This window comes from Chelon labrosus (assembly GCF_963514085.1).
Source record: "Chelon labrosus genome assembly, chromosome: 23".
In the NCBI taxonomy this organism is placed as follows: domain Eukaryota; kingdom Metazoa; phylum Chordata; class Actinopteri; order Mugiliformes; family Mugilidae; genus Chelon; species Chelon labrosus.
In genome coordinates this window covers 11714286-11727033 of record NC_140356.1, presented here as the reverse complement: position 1 = coordinate 11727033, position 12748 = coordinate 11714286, and the positions used below count along the sequence as shown (strand labels likewise).

Here is a 12748-nt window from a genome sequence, read left to right as displayed (position 1 = left end):
ACTGCTTACCAAAATAAAAGCTTTGGTAAAAACATACAAAAAAAAGTTTAACAGATTAATTTCTCATTTAGTTTTTCGTTGCAAGAGTCTGAACGGTGTCCGTCTTCAGATACCGACTCCCATGCTCACAATTCGCAACTGACACAACAGTTTATAGTGGCGGCACTGATGTACCCTAAACACATCACCTTTCATTTTGCACGTCTCATCTTTGTTAACCACAACTATCAGTAGCTGAGGAAGAGGAAGTAAGGGAGAAAAGAGAGTTAGAAGCAGAGGTACACAGAGACACCGTGGGCGGCGACACAGCTGTGTGTGTGTGTTCATGTGTGTGTGTGTGTGTGTAGTAATAGCATTAGAGCTCCTCTGGCCTCATGTGAATTACATTTGCAACAGAGGTCTGCTTCTGTGCTGGGCCACAGCCCGCGAAGAGAGAGACACACACAAACAGAGATAAACGCACAATGAAGAAGAAAAGGCACGCAGTAATGGTGATTAGCAGCGTCCCTTTGGAGCGTCTTTCACTTCATTTACCCGCAAACAGGAGGGAAATTACACGATTTCCCCATTAGACGTGGTGGATTTTGACATTTTGCAGCACATAATCAGTTGATGGTGTTGGCCCGGCATCAGTAGCGTCAACCTAACACAATACACAATCTGTGATTACGGAAAGACTTTAACCGTTTCACGAGGTTAGGAGTTCAAATGGAAAAAATAAGAAGATGCCAAAGAAAATAACAACTTCAGTACCCCGCTCAAAGGCAATTCATCAAAGGTAATTCTAGCGCAGGAGATCAAAAGTTCAGTTCAAGATCTGCTTCTGTGACCTGATGCCAATTGGCCGTTTGTAGCAGTGTCAGCGAGAATAGTTTTTCCGGTGTGTACTGCACCGTTGCCACTAGTCTTGAGTTGAGTCGATGAGAGTGGTCTCTTTGACTGATTGAGTAAGCACAATGGAAAAAAAAAAAAAAAAAGCACAATGAAAGGCTCTTCTCGTTTTTACTTCATCACATCTGAATATTTAAATACACAAATATTTCCACAACGACATGATAATTCTAGATGATCAGCACTTTTTCATTACCAATTAATCTGTGATAACTCTATAAAACACTGCCGTTAAATTACTTATTTTGTCTATCCAGCAATGCAAACTTACAGTATACAATTAAACTCAAAGTTACGTAAAAGAGACAAAAGCACAACGTCTCAGACTTTAAAAATGGAAATAGCTTTTAACACTTCCTGAAAAAGGAATTAAAAAAAAAACTTCCTGGCAGCCAAGCATAAAAAGGATGATCACAATCAGTGGAGCTAATGTTATTCCAATATCATAAAACTGCAGTTTAAACGTTTATGGCTTGTAAGCTCATTGTTGTAAAGTCAGCGGTAAAAAAAAAAAAACAACACAGGAAAGAAAAGAGGTGTAACAAAAGCAACAGAAATCTCTAAGTAGGGGGAAACTCTTTGAGATGTATGAAGCAGATTACTTAAATTTAAGCGTATCTGCTAGAAAATTACGTTCACTTGGACGATGTCAAACGTTTGCGTACAGCTTTAGCTTAAGGAATAAGATCTCTCGTGTTCCTTTCACGCCGTTCCCACCTTTCTGCTCCCTTCTGTTTCTATTACTTTCTCACTTCCCATCAGTCTGAGAAGTTTAACAGCATGACTGTGCCGCCAGTTTCCTGTGAACGCTCGACTTCCACTGCCACACACACACACACACACACACACACACACACACACACACACACACACACACGAGCAGGGCGGCGCCCCCGAAAAGCCCGGTGCCGACTTCTCAGACCCCCTTTAGGGCGTGTGACTGAGTCATGTGTGCTCACAGACACGTTTCTTCACAATGATTTGGCCTAAAATGACTCGAGGATGCCATGGCAGTTACTGGGAAGAGAGTAGTTGGGAAAGCAATTTAAAAAAAAAAATAAAAAATGTCAACAGAGAACCCAGAGTGAGTCCTACAGAGGTAGAGATGTAGTTGTTAGTGGATCTAACCTACTTTCTGTATCCTGGCTGAGTTAGCCAGCTGTACTTCACTGGCACACTGAATAATTCAAACACACACACGTACATATATATATATATCTATATATATATCTATATATATATATAGATATATATATAGATGGAAACACATTTGGTTTCTTGAGCGCAGCAGTGAAGCACTGATTGGCAGAAAAAATGCTCTTCCTGTAGCAGCGGCGTGGTATAGGTTTTTGAGTGTGGCCAGGAAGTGGGGTTGTTGAGCGCTGGTGTCAGGGAGGCTTTAGTGACGGTCACCTTCCATGCACACACACACATACACACACACACACACACACACACACACAAGCTAAAATAGGTCACCCCTTACAATGCTCTCAGAAAAATCCATCTCCCGCGCTGCAAGCATGTAGGGAAAAGATGCACTGCTACAGCACAGAGACTAAAAGCGTATATGTATGGCTTCGCTGCTTCACCGTCCAACAATCCAGTACATTGTGATTGGTGTTTTCTTTTGTTTCTGTTTCTTATGATGCTCTGTCTGTAATAATGATGAGAAAAAAAAAAAGGTCGCACAGCCATATCTAGCTACACAGAAAGATATGACGGAGACAAATGTCTTAATTAACCCAATGTTATGATATAAACGGAAAAGATATTAAAGGATATTCTATATGAAAGACATATCATGTTTAATAGTGAGCTTTAGAGGTACTGGTAGGGGGTTTTGGTACCTTTTGACCAGACTAGACACGTTCCCATGTTATTAATGCTAAGCTAACCAGCTGCTACATGGGGCTTAATCTTAGAAATGCAACAGCAAGCTTGTTATTTTGTTAAGTTCATAATTTTATCAATTTCTCACACAAACTTGTGAAATATTTTCTGATTCCAGCTTGTTTTATAATCACTATTAACTGAATATTTGGGGTTTTTGGCCGTCAAATAAATCTGTGACCACAGGAATCGTTTCTTTATAATATTTCTTTGTCATTGTTTTGGTTCAGATTTTCATTTTTGTAATGTGTAAAATCTTGTACTTTGCCTCGTTGGCTTTTTTTTATTGCTAAGGTGCAACCAAATACTGCTGTGTATCGAAATTTGGCTCACGCCGCCCACGTTGCCAGTCTCGCTGGCGGCTACTGATAACCGGCACATGAGGCGTTTAGGGAACATCTGTAAATAGTAGCCACAGAAAATAACCTAGGTTAAACGCTCCACTTCTAAACCACACGAACCTCTGAATGCACGTGTCAGAGAGCCGTTGACATGAAGGTAATTGTCAGAAAAATACAATAAAAAAACAGGCAGATTCAACAACTTGGGCTCCAATAAATGCTTTAAGATCATTTCTTAACAGTACAAAATACAGAAATATGAGGTTACAGTGTCCGACTATTACTACAAGAGTATTGGTAGCAGGAAAGGACGTAGCAGTTTTCAGAGAGCATGTCACGATGTCCAAAGGCCGCTGTGAGCTTATAAATAAAGCTCATCAACCGAGGAAATAACATCAAACCACACCCTGATCCCTGGCGTGAGTCAGGGGTCCGGGCCTCGTGTGTCAGGCCTCCTCGTTAGCTAAAGACCTTGAGAAAGACAACAACTGGCATCGCTTATCAAGCTGTACGCACACACATGCAATCATCACAGACACTTTTGCATTGTGCAGTCATTTCCACTTTATGGGTACTGGTCAATATAGGTCAGTGGAGCACTAAAAGCATGAGTGGGCATGAACATTCACGGCGATGTAACAGCCTGTCATTCAGTGGCACAAAGCAGAATGTGATTGGATTTTATTAGCCATCAGGCTTCCCTGTCTATCTGTCTGTCACTTTCATTTTCACTTCTATACCACTGGCTAGAATCACTGCATGCATACTCTGTTATGCAAGCCACAGGCCTGGCATGACGATGCAACAAGCAGGACCTGACGTTATAACTAAGAATCTCTGACGCAAAATTTTTTAATTAGCCAGTTTTAATAAGCAGTCACTCAATACGTAGGCATGCAGCGATCTCACAGCCGAGCCTTTAAATCGAGCCCCGTGTCTCCGTCGTGTGGGTGGCAAAGCACTGACACTGACCGCGGGAAGCACCTGTACTGAACTGAAAGCGCCAAGTTCAGCCAGCCATTTATAACCATCGCCGCTACGGCGTGCCCACTTCCTTTGGGACCTTCAGATGTTAAACGCGCGTGAACGGTACACAAACGCAGAAAATCTACTCGCACTGCTTCCTTCGACTACTCTGAGTCACCGTGCTTGTGTCTTCGTTAACGTCAATAGACTAAACAAAGTGGACAAACAAAAAAAAAAAGCAAGTGGAAGGAAAACAGACTGAGAGAGACGTCAACGTCCAGAAGACCAGTTAAATTTTTGTTGAAATGTTTAAATTATTCAGTAACATTAAGGCCGTGGACGTTTCACATGTACAGTTGAGTTCAACAATGCCGATTAAACTAAGTAGCCGCTGATCTCTGCAGCAATGATTAGTTTGCCAGAGCTGGAAGAGAAGAAGTGGAGGAGTAGCATATGTGTCCAAGAAAGTTTATTAATGATCTTGGTGTTCAGAGGAAGGATTACAGATTAGAAAAGAAGGCCGTCGGCGGCACGGACATCGGTGTAGCTTCTCGTCGTTGGAGAGCGCTGAAAGAAGAGGAGGAAGTGTGCAGATATAAAAATGTTGCCTCGTTGCTTTTGTTCAACTAGTTTTGTTGGAATTTGTAAAATATTAAAAGTATGCTACGGCTAGGGAACGGCTACCTAAAGAACGGTTCATTGTTTTGGAGCTGTGTAATAAATCTCTCTGTATTTTTGTTAAACACTTATGAACATGAGCCCGGAACAAGTAGATGTACCTCACACACACACTTATCGAAACTGTAACTTTCATTTACTTGCTGTTTCAACAACTTTCATCCATTGCGTGCCCCCAGTAACACAACAATAAAATAACTACCATAACTTTCAGTTTTGCAGCTGACCACAAAACGTGACTTGTCCTGTGAAGATCAGAACGTCGTCATTTTCACAACGTGACCCCCAACTCTGTATTCACTGCATTTGACGGAGAAATAATACTGCGAAGCACCGTGTTCAGGCATGTTTGTGAAGCCCGAGTACAACTTAAAGAGATTTTACATGTTTAAATTTGTCATAAAATGAGAATCTCTGCTGTAATTCTTAAGCAAACAGGGTTATCGTTTACTGGTATTAGCATGGTGGTGATTTCCCACTGTGGATCTGGGCCTGCAGCAGGAAGCAGATGTGGACGAACCGCATATAATCCTGATCATCTGGTTATTGTGTGTTTAGTGTGTGTGTGTGTGTTTGTGTGGAGTCTGTGCGCAATAATCACGTCCCTGGTCAGATATTTTTTGTGTATTAAGGGTCAAACTAGTGACTTTGTGCTCACAAGGCTGATGCTGTAACTTCAACGTGATTTTATACAGCTTCATAAAACCTCGTCTTTCTCTGCATTCATTTGACGTTCTTTTGACGTTACATGTGATACCATGTCTGCCTCAAGTTATTAAGAGTGAGTGCAGGTAGGATAATGTATATGTGAGGTGCTGAGGGGAATCCAGATATTACACACACTGGGTATTACTGCATGATTTCCTGAGCATTTGCGTGTGTGGTCTCCTTATCTTGATCAATTAAGTTCTTGTGCCTTGTTGGCAGGTCAGCTAGCTTTCATCCTGTAAAGCCACACACACACACACGCACACACAGGTCTGGAGCAGAAATATTGTGCTGCATCTCTTCTGAGAAACACCCGGCTTAAGAGGCAAAAGGCTGGTTTCTGGGTTAAGTCGTGGGAAGGGGGGGGGGGGGGGGGGGCGGGTGAGAACGTAGGAGGCTTGTGACACCAGAAGAAATTGTGAAGTCTCGTTTTCTTGTTGTAGTAACATGAGGCAGGCTGACGGTGGTTGCCACACACCCACACTTTCTGCGTAAAACGGCAGCGGACCCCTGCAGTGAATCCCCTCGGCACCCACGCACAAAAACAAGCTAATAAAAGCCCAGACTTGCTTCTCATCTTTTAGCCGGTTGTGCGAGATGGCCGCGAGGGCCGCCATTCAAGGGCGGATTTCACCAGCTTTTTCATGTATCACTACGCATACAAGTTGCTGAAAAGTTGTTGTCTGCAAATACTTTGGAGAGAAACCAAAACCTTGTGTGGAAATGCGTACACCTCAGAATAAAGACGGGAAAACACGCCATAAAACCACAGTACAGGATCCCATAATGTGACTAAGCAAACGCATTACCCTCCGTCTAAGCTTAAATGCTACGAAGACAAATTAAAGGCCTCAGTTCTGCTTCCCTAAGTCGCTCCGGCTTATTTTGAACATGCCTGAGTGATGAGTTTGAAAACGAGAAGCCAGCATACCGCTCATTCTACAGGTGGTACATTATTTCACCAAAGAGAGGTTGCATTACACGCTCACTTCCAACGTAACCCCCGTAAAGGATGAGCGTCTGTTTTTATTTGTAAAATCCTTACAACATGGGTTCATAATTTTACTATTTTTGCAAGTACTCACATGACACAGCTGAGCGACTCCTTCTGAATAATTACTACATGCCACTCTCACCCTTGCTGCAACTGGCCTGTCAGGGTGTTACACACAAACGGGGGCCTTGCACCACGGAGCAAGTGCACATATGGGTTTTATGTAATAGATGGTTAAAAGGCCTTCAGATTGCACCCACACACACACACCTACCTAAAAAAACAACATAAGGGGAAGCCCCCTGGTGAGATAAATAGTTACTACACACAAACCCACAAAAGCATGTTTCGTATTGTCACATCTATTTTCTTTGCTTCCCTCCTGAGTGGTTTTTATGTCCGCCGGAGAGAGAGGACACTTCAGAGAAGCGCGCGCGTTAGCACTTTTTCACTTTCTTTGATCTGCAGCTTGGGAATAATCTGCTAGCAAAGGTGTGGCAGAAACACACACACACACACACACACACTAAACCCTGTCTAGACTACAATATTGCCCAGTGATCTCAAAAGCAGGTACAAGTGTGCTTATGCGGGTGTATTTACAGATATTGTTTCCACACACACACACACGCTGCCCTGAACTCACACACCTATTTGTTTTCATACTGACAAAAAGAGATGTAAGATGTCAGATATGACTTTGCACAAGATCAATTTCAGTTTTGATATCCACCGCCATGGGGCACAAGCTTAGAAAAACGCTGGATTTAAATATTCCAGCTAGATGTTGAGGCTCACTAGGTTTCCCCTAACATATAGGTCACTAGCTCAGTCCCCTTCAGCTTGTATGTCTATCAACAGCTGCGTGTTCAATCAACCTTGCCTAAAGCTAAACTCTACACTACAACCAACTCACCCACTGCATTGAAAGCTGCCTCAACGTATAAATAATCTTTAAATGGGGGGGGTTGAAATGAAATACAGATCATCTACAGACTTATACAGACCACCAAACCGGCGCTTCACTATTTGCCCAAAGAACAGGTGCTTTGAATGGAGACCCTCTCTTTGCCAACAGGAAGTGACACATAAAAAACGAGCGCACAAAACACGGCCTCAACACACTGAGCAGAGAGATCTCTCCGCTTACGACCGTGAATCTTGATTTGTGAGTCAGCACTTTGGACGGACTCGATCACAGCTGTATTCATGAAACATTTCACACCTAACTGTATCATGAATGTAATAACTGGCGCGAAAGGATTGGCTCAGGGCAGCAGTGGCAAGTTCCACTTAAGTGAACTTTAATACGAATTCGCGTCGAAAAAGCAGGTGGTCCCCGCTGTAGACAATAAAAAAAACTGTGAGGCCAAATCCCTGCAGAACGGATTATGTTTCGGATGTGACTGTTACAGTTGCTATTCGGCGTTGCTTTTAGTTGGACGGGCTTGACGGCATTACGTGATGTTCAGGGCCAGTCGGGCCAGTAGCTGTTGACTTGTGGTTCTCTTCTCCAGTCTTCCCAAAGCAATGATTTTACTTTTATATTTTATAAATTACTAACATAATAATGGTTGCAATAAAACGCACACTTCCCTGAAATCTTTTGTATTTGTGCCTGTGTGAGTTTCTTTTAACTTTGCTGAATAATATTACATTATTTTATACTGCGTCAAGCAAATTTGACCAAATGTTTTTTTGGTCTTATCTTAAATGCACCTTTCTGGAAGTGTCCATATTGTTGCTTCTGTAACTGGCTATTTGTTGCTAAAAAAAAAAACTCTCTTACATAAGTGCACTAATAGCTGGTTTGGAAAGTCGTGGGCTGACAGAGCCAGTTGATAACCACCCTTGTGAAACGCGTAAGATTGCCATTGTTTGATTTTTGCGGAACCAGCACAGATGGACCAATCTACCAGAACGTGCGTCACCAGGACAGACTCCAGGACACAACGGTGGATATTTTTTTTTGCCTTTTATCGATATAATCTTTAAAACTTTAAATCTAAAACGCTACTGAAATTCTGCCTGCCTTTTGATTTTGCCAGCGTACGTCCGTGAAAAGAAAAGTTTACAGCAGGGGCCCGTGAATAAATCAGCGGCACGTACTAGCTAAAAACAGTAGCCTCCACTTCACCCACATCCTTAAGCCTGCTCATCATGTTTTTCCTTACACTTCATGGGAGGCCCCGTGTCCTGTGTAACTTGCCTCTATATCGATGTCCCTTCTGCAAGTCAAAGTGTGCTACACGATTGTTAAAGATGGGATCAAATACGACAAGATACTTCTCATACTTGTGTGCCAGGTTGAAAAAGAAATCTTAAGTTGTCACCAAATTGCTGAAAAGGAGTCTTGAGCAAAGCTCCATATAATCTCCGACTACCAGAGCCCGTAATTAAGCCTATAAAACACATTCTATATATAAACAACAATAGGCAATTAAAGTGGGTGTTATGTCAGGGTGTTCTGGTGACTCATTGGGCAAAGGAGCACACACCACGCGCTGGTGGTAGCATGAGCTCGATTTCAGTACTTGCAAAGCTTCACACAAGCCTCGAAACTGGTACAACAGACTAGCAGCAGCTAGCACTTACTTACAAGTCGACAAGTGACTCTTAATCGTGCTCGGTATGCTGGGTTACAGCTCACCTGTACCAAGTCAGGGCAGGTTGTTTTGTCTGCAAGCTTTTCCTGAATAATTTAGTTAAAATGCAACATTCACAAGTTGATTTTGTCCGGCCGTGAGAAAACTTGACTCAAAGCTGTCTTTACATGAACCCCATAAAGATGGCATTCAGCAGCTCTGCATGCACAAAAATAATGACAGTGACTAGGCAGATAGGGGAAATAGTTTAAATTAAATCACTTCATGCTCCAAAGATGAAGTTTATACATTAGACAGTCGAGCAACTGTCTGCAGAAATGTGTGACAGCCTGAAGGCAAATATGTTTCAATGTCAAAATGAATTATGGTATTTCATGCCAATAAAGTGCATTTGAAAGGAAACAACAGACAACAGACAAATAATCAAAGCAAGTCAAGTTTGAGGAGGAAAAAAAAAGGGGGGATTTCTGGTTAAAATACTGCCATTTTCAGTATAGCCACAAACGCCGGGGGGCTGTTGTCTTGTGGAAGAAAAAGATAAAGGAACACTGTTGTCCATCTTGAAAACAAGTTTTAAGATCACGCTGCTTTTGCCTGCTATTTCTCCCTCTGTGCAGCATTAGAGCTGAGAACTGTAGTGGCCAGTTTAACAAGGCGTGGATGTGTGTGAAGTTATGAATGTGAAGTGCGGTGGTTCAAAATGAAGAACCTATCTACCCCTGCTGCTAACCCTACATGAGAATTTGACGTCAAGAGAAACAAGCAGGCCATAAAAAAATTACATAGTCATATTCTGTGCACACGTGTTAGGAAATGAATGAACAGAGTCGTACTTATTTAAAGATTTGTTACGGTCTTAATTTCTGTGAGAAAATGCCTTTAAAATGATGTAGCCCGGATCCAATGTGCGCCAAAAGAGTTGACAAAGTTCCACTTTTAAAGCCAGGACGAAATGTTATGAAATAGGCCAAGAAAGAATGTTGCAAGCTCCAGCAAGCAGCTTGCATGAAGTAGGGAAGTAAGGTGTGTGTGTGTGTGTGTGTAAGAGTGTGTTTGTTTGCAACTGTAGGCAAAAGGAGAAAAAGTTAACTGTTCTGATGCTAATAAGCTTCTTTCCCAGACAATTAAACTGCAACACAACGCTAAACTTACCAAATATGTTGCGCGGATCATAAGGGAAATCCAAATTTATAACATGCAATCTCCTCTCTCTATCTATCATAACACTAGGATTTTTTATTTTTTTTTTTATCTGAATCCTTAAGTGGCTTTACCAGAAGTTGTATTAAACTCTTGGAAACACAGAGAATATTAATGAAACGTGCACGTATCCTACTGCTACCACAACAATCCCAAACTTAGCCGAATCAAAGCCATCAAACCAAAATGGCCGCTTAATGACACAAATGTTATTATAGAAGTGCCATTCCTCTTGTGGCTATTTCGGCAATTTCACAAGCCTGGGAGAGGTCCTATTTTGAGTCCACAGTTGCAACACGGGAACATCCAGCGATGCAGAGAGGGTGGAAAACTTACGACCGAGGGCAAACAAAAATATGTTATCAAAAGGGACGTCAACAAGAACCATCTTTAAAGATCCTCTCCGCGAGCGGGACAGCACAACATTGGAGTATGAAACACGCCGTGTACTCAACTAAATGACTGAATCATCACTAAACAAGACACAGAAGAATGTCGCGGTGCTGGTTAGCGAGAAGGATCAGCCTGTTGGGCTAAGCAAACCAACGCGGAGAGAGAAATGACACAGAACGGATGACGCGTGATATTTTGACAGTGACCTCTGGAATAACAGTACAATTCAAGAAATTCAAGAGAGGCCAGGTCGGCTTGACGGGGTGGTACATGCACCCAAAGTACCGTCGCTTCACGCAAATACAGACTACCGCCCCCAGCTGGTGTGGAGACCTATTTTGTCCAGAACGTATGTGCTAGTCGCAGCCTTTGCGATGTGCAACTTGGTTTTGGTGTGTTTGCGCCCTAACACAACAATCACACAATAAATCGTACCTTCACAGAGGTTATAATACCATATTTTTATTTAACATAATGGCAATTTTAGTAAGCCAGTCTTGGATTTGACTACATTATCAAGTACAAACACATCGGTTAGCCTGTGGGAGGATTGCCACTATGTATTTACCACAAACCAAAGGACATATCTGCCCATAACTTTGCCTAAATAAGCAAATGCAGTCATACTATAAATAGTTCCTAGGTCTATCTCGCATAATACAATTAAAAAACTATGTGGAAATCCATTTCAGCTCAGCCCTAAGGATGCTTAAGTCTTTTAGAGTACTGGAGAGGACAATGAATCATTGCACTGTATCCTATGGTTAGCAGAGAGTAAGCAATAGCCACAATAACACTGCACTTAAGCATTTACCTACAAGCTAAGCTGCTCCAGTAACGTCATGTGAAAATTAGCCCAGGGCTGCAAAGTGACGTTCGCGTCCCCTCGTTTTGCTTTTTGTCCTTTTTTTTAATTTTAAAGAAACAGGAGTCTGTGGTTTGGGAGACAATGCTAGGCCGCCATGTAAAGCCTGGAAATGGGAGGAAAAAGGAAGAGGGGCAGTGTGGCCGCCCCTGCCTCACCTCCTCCTGGGGGATACAGGCAACCAGGAGACGGGGAGGAGGGGTGGGATATGGAGGGTCAGTATGAAGGAAAAGGTGGAGATTATGAAAGGGGGGGAGAGAGAGAGAGATAGAGAGGGGTCTGAGGCAGATGCAATGTGAAGGAGGCTAGGTAGAGAGGCTCCTGTTAATTTTGACCCACCATAAAGTCGCTACCGAAGTTGTCCTCTCCCCTCTCCTCGTCCCCGTCGCTCATGGCCTTCACTCCCTGGATAAACTTTCTCAGGATGCCGGCTTGGTCCATCCTTCAGTCCTCTTCTAATGTTGCCTTTTCCTTTTTTAAAAAAAAAATAATAATAATAATCTCCCGAACTGGCAAAGGGGAGGAGAAATTTCAAAAAATAAAACAAAAATAGGACACACGGGGAAAAGGGAGGAGGGGGAATAAATAAAAATAAATAAGCTTCACGGGTCCTCCCAGAGAGTCATCGTCGGTTCACAACACGACACCTTTTTTTATTATCGCCCCATGTTGTTTCTCCCTTTCCTTCTTTCTTCTGGACTGTTTTCACAACGGCAGCCGTTAAGTCCCAAAGAAAAGCAGCGGCGGCCCGGTTTTCTGCCCGACGAACAAGTTTACAGCCCTGGCGTGCTGTGAACTGTAAACACTTGGTTCTGCAAGAACACAAAAATAAAGAAAAAAGACAAAAACCCCGGTCCGGTCAGTCTATCTACCCCTCCCTGTCTACCTCGGTTGCCACATTCACACACTGCTGCTCGTTATTCGCTACTGGGGAACATCCGGACTGGGCAAAGCCAACGGAAAGATAAACCCTCCCCTTCCAGGACACAGCCGTCTCTGATTGGCCAGGGCAGACCAGGAATTGGAATTCTATTGGCTGACGCGAATGTAACTCCACCAGATTTCCAGATCTGATTGGATGATATGTGTGTCCGTCATTTTGACGCGACTTAAAGTCTACATAGAAAATCTAACGTTTAAATCGATGATTAAATGATTCCGGTGTAAGGCTGTAATTTGCAAAGATCTCTTATAAAATTACATTTTCACTTTA

At 42.6% G+C, this 12748-nt stretch overlaps 1 protein-coding gene across 3 annotated transcripts in view; it reads right to left on the bottom strand.

Annotated features, from left to right (window-relative positions):
- The window catches only part of ptpn12 (protein tyrosine phosphatase non-receptor type 12), a 39723-nt gene extending 27277 nt beyond the window's left edge, over positions 1–12446 (bottom strand). For all 3 annotated transcript variants that reach the window (XM_084573130.1, XM_084573129.1, XM_084573131.1), the window contains exon 1: positions 11875–12446. In XM_084573130.1, coding sequence (XP_084429256.1) covers positions 11875–11976 — 102 coding nt within the window. In that variant the 5' untranslated portion in view covers positions 11977–12446. The remainder of the gene's footprint in view (positions 1–11874) is intronic.
- Between the last annotated feature and the right edge of the window lie 302 nt (positions 12447–12748).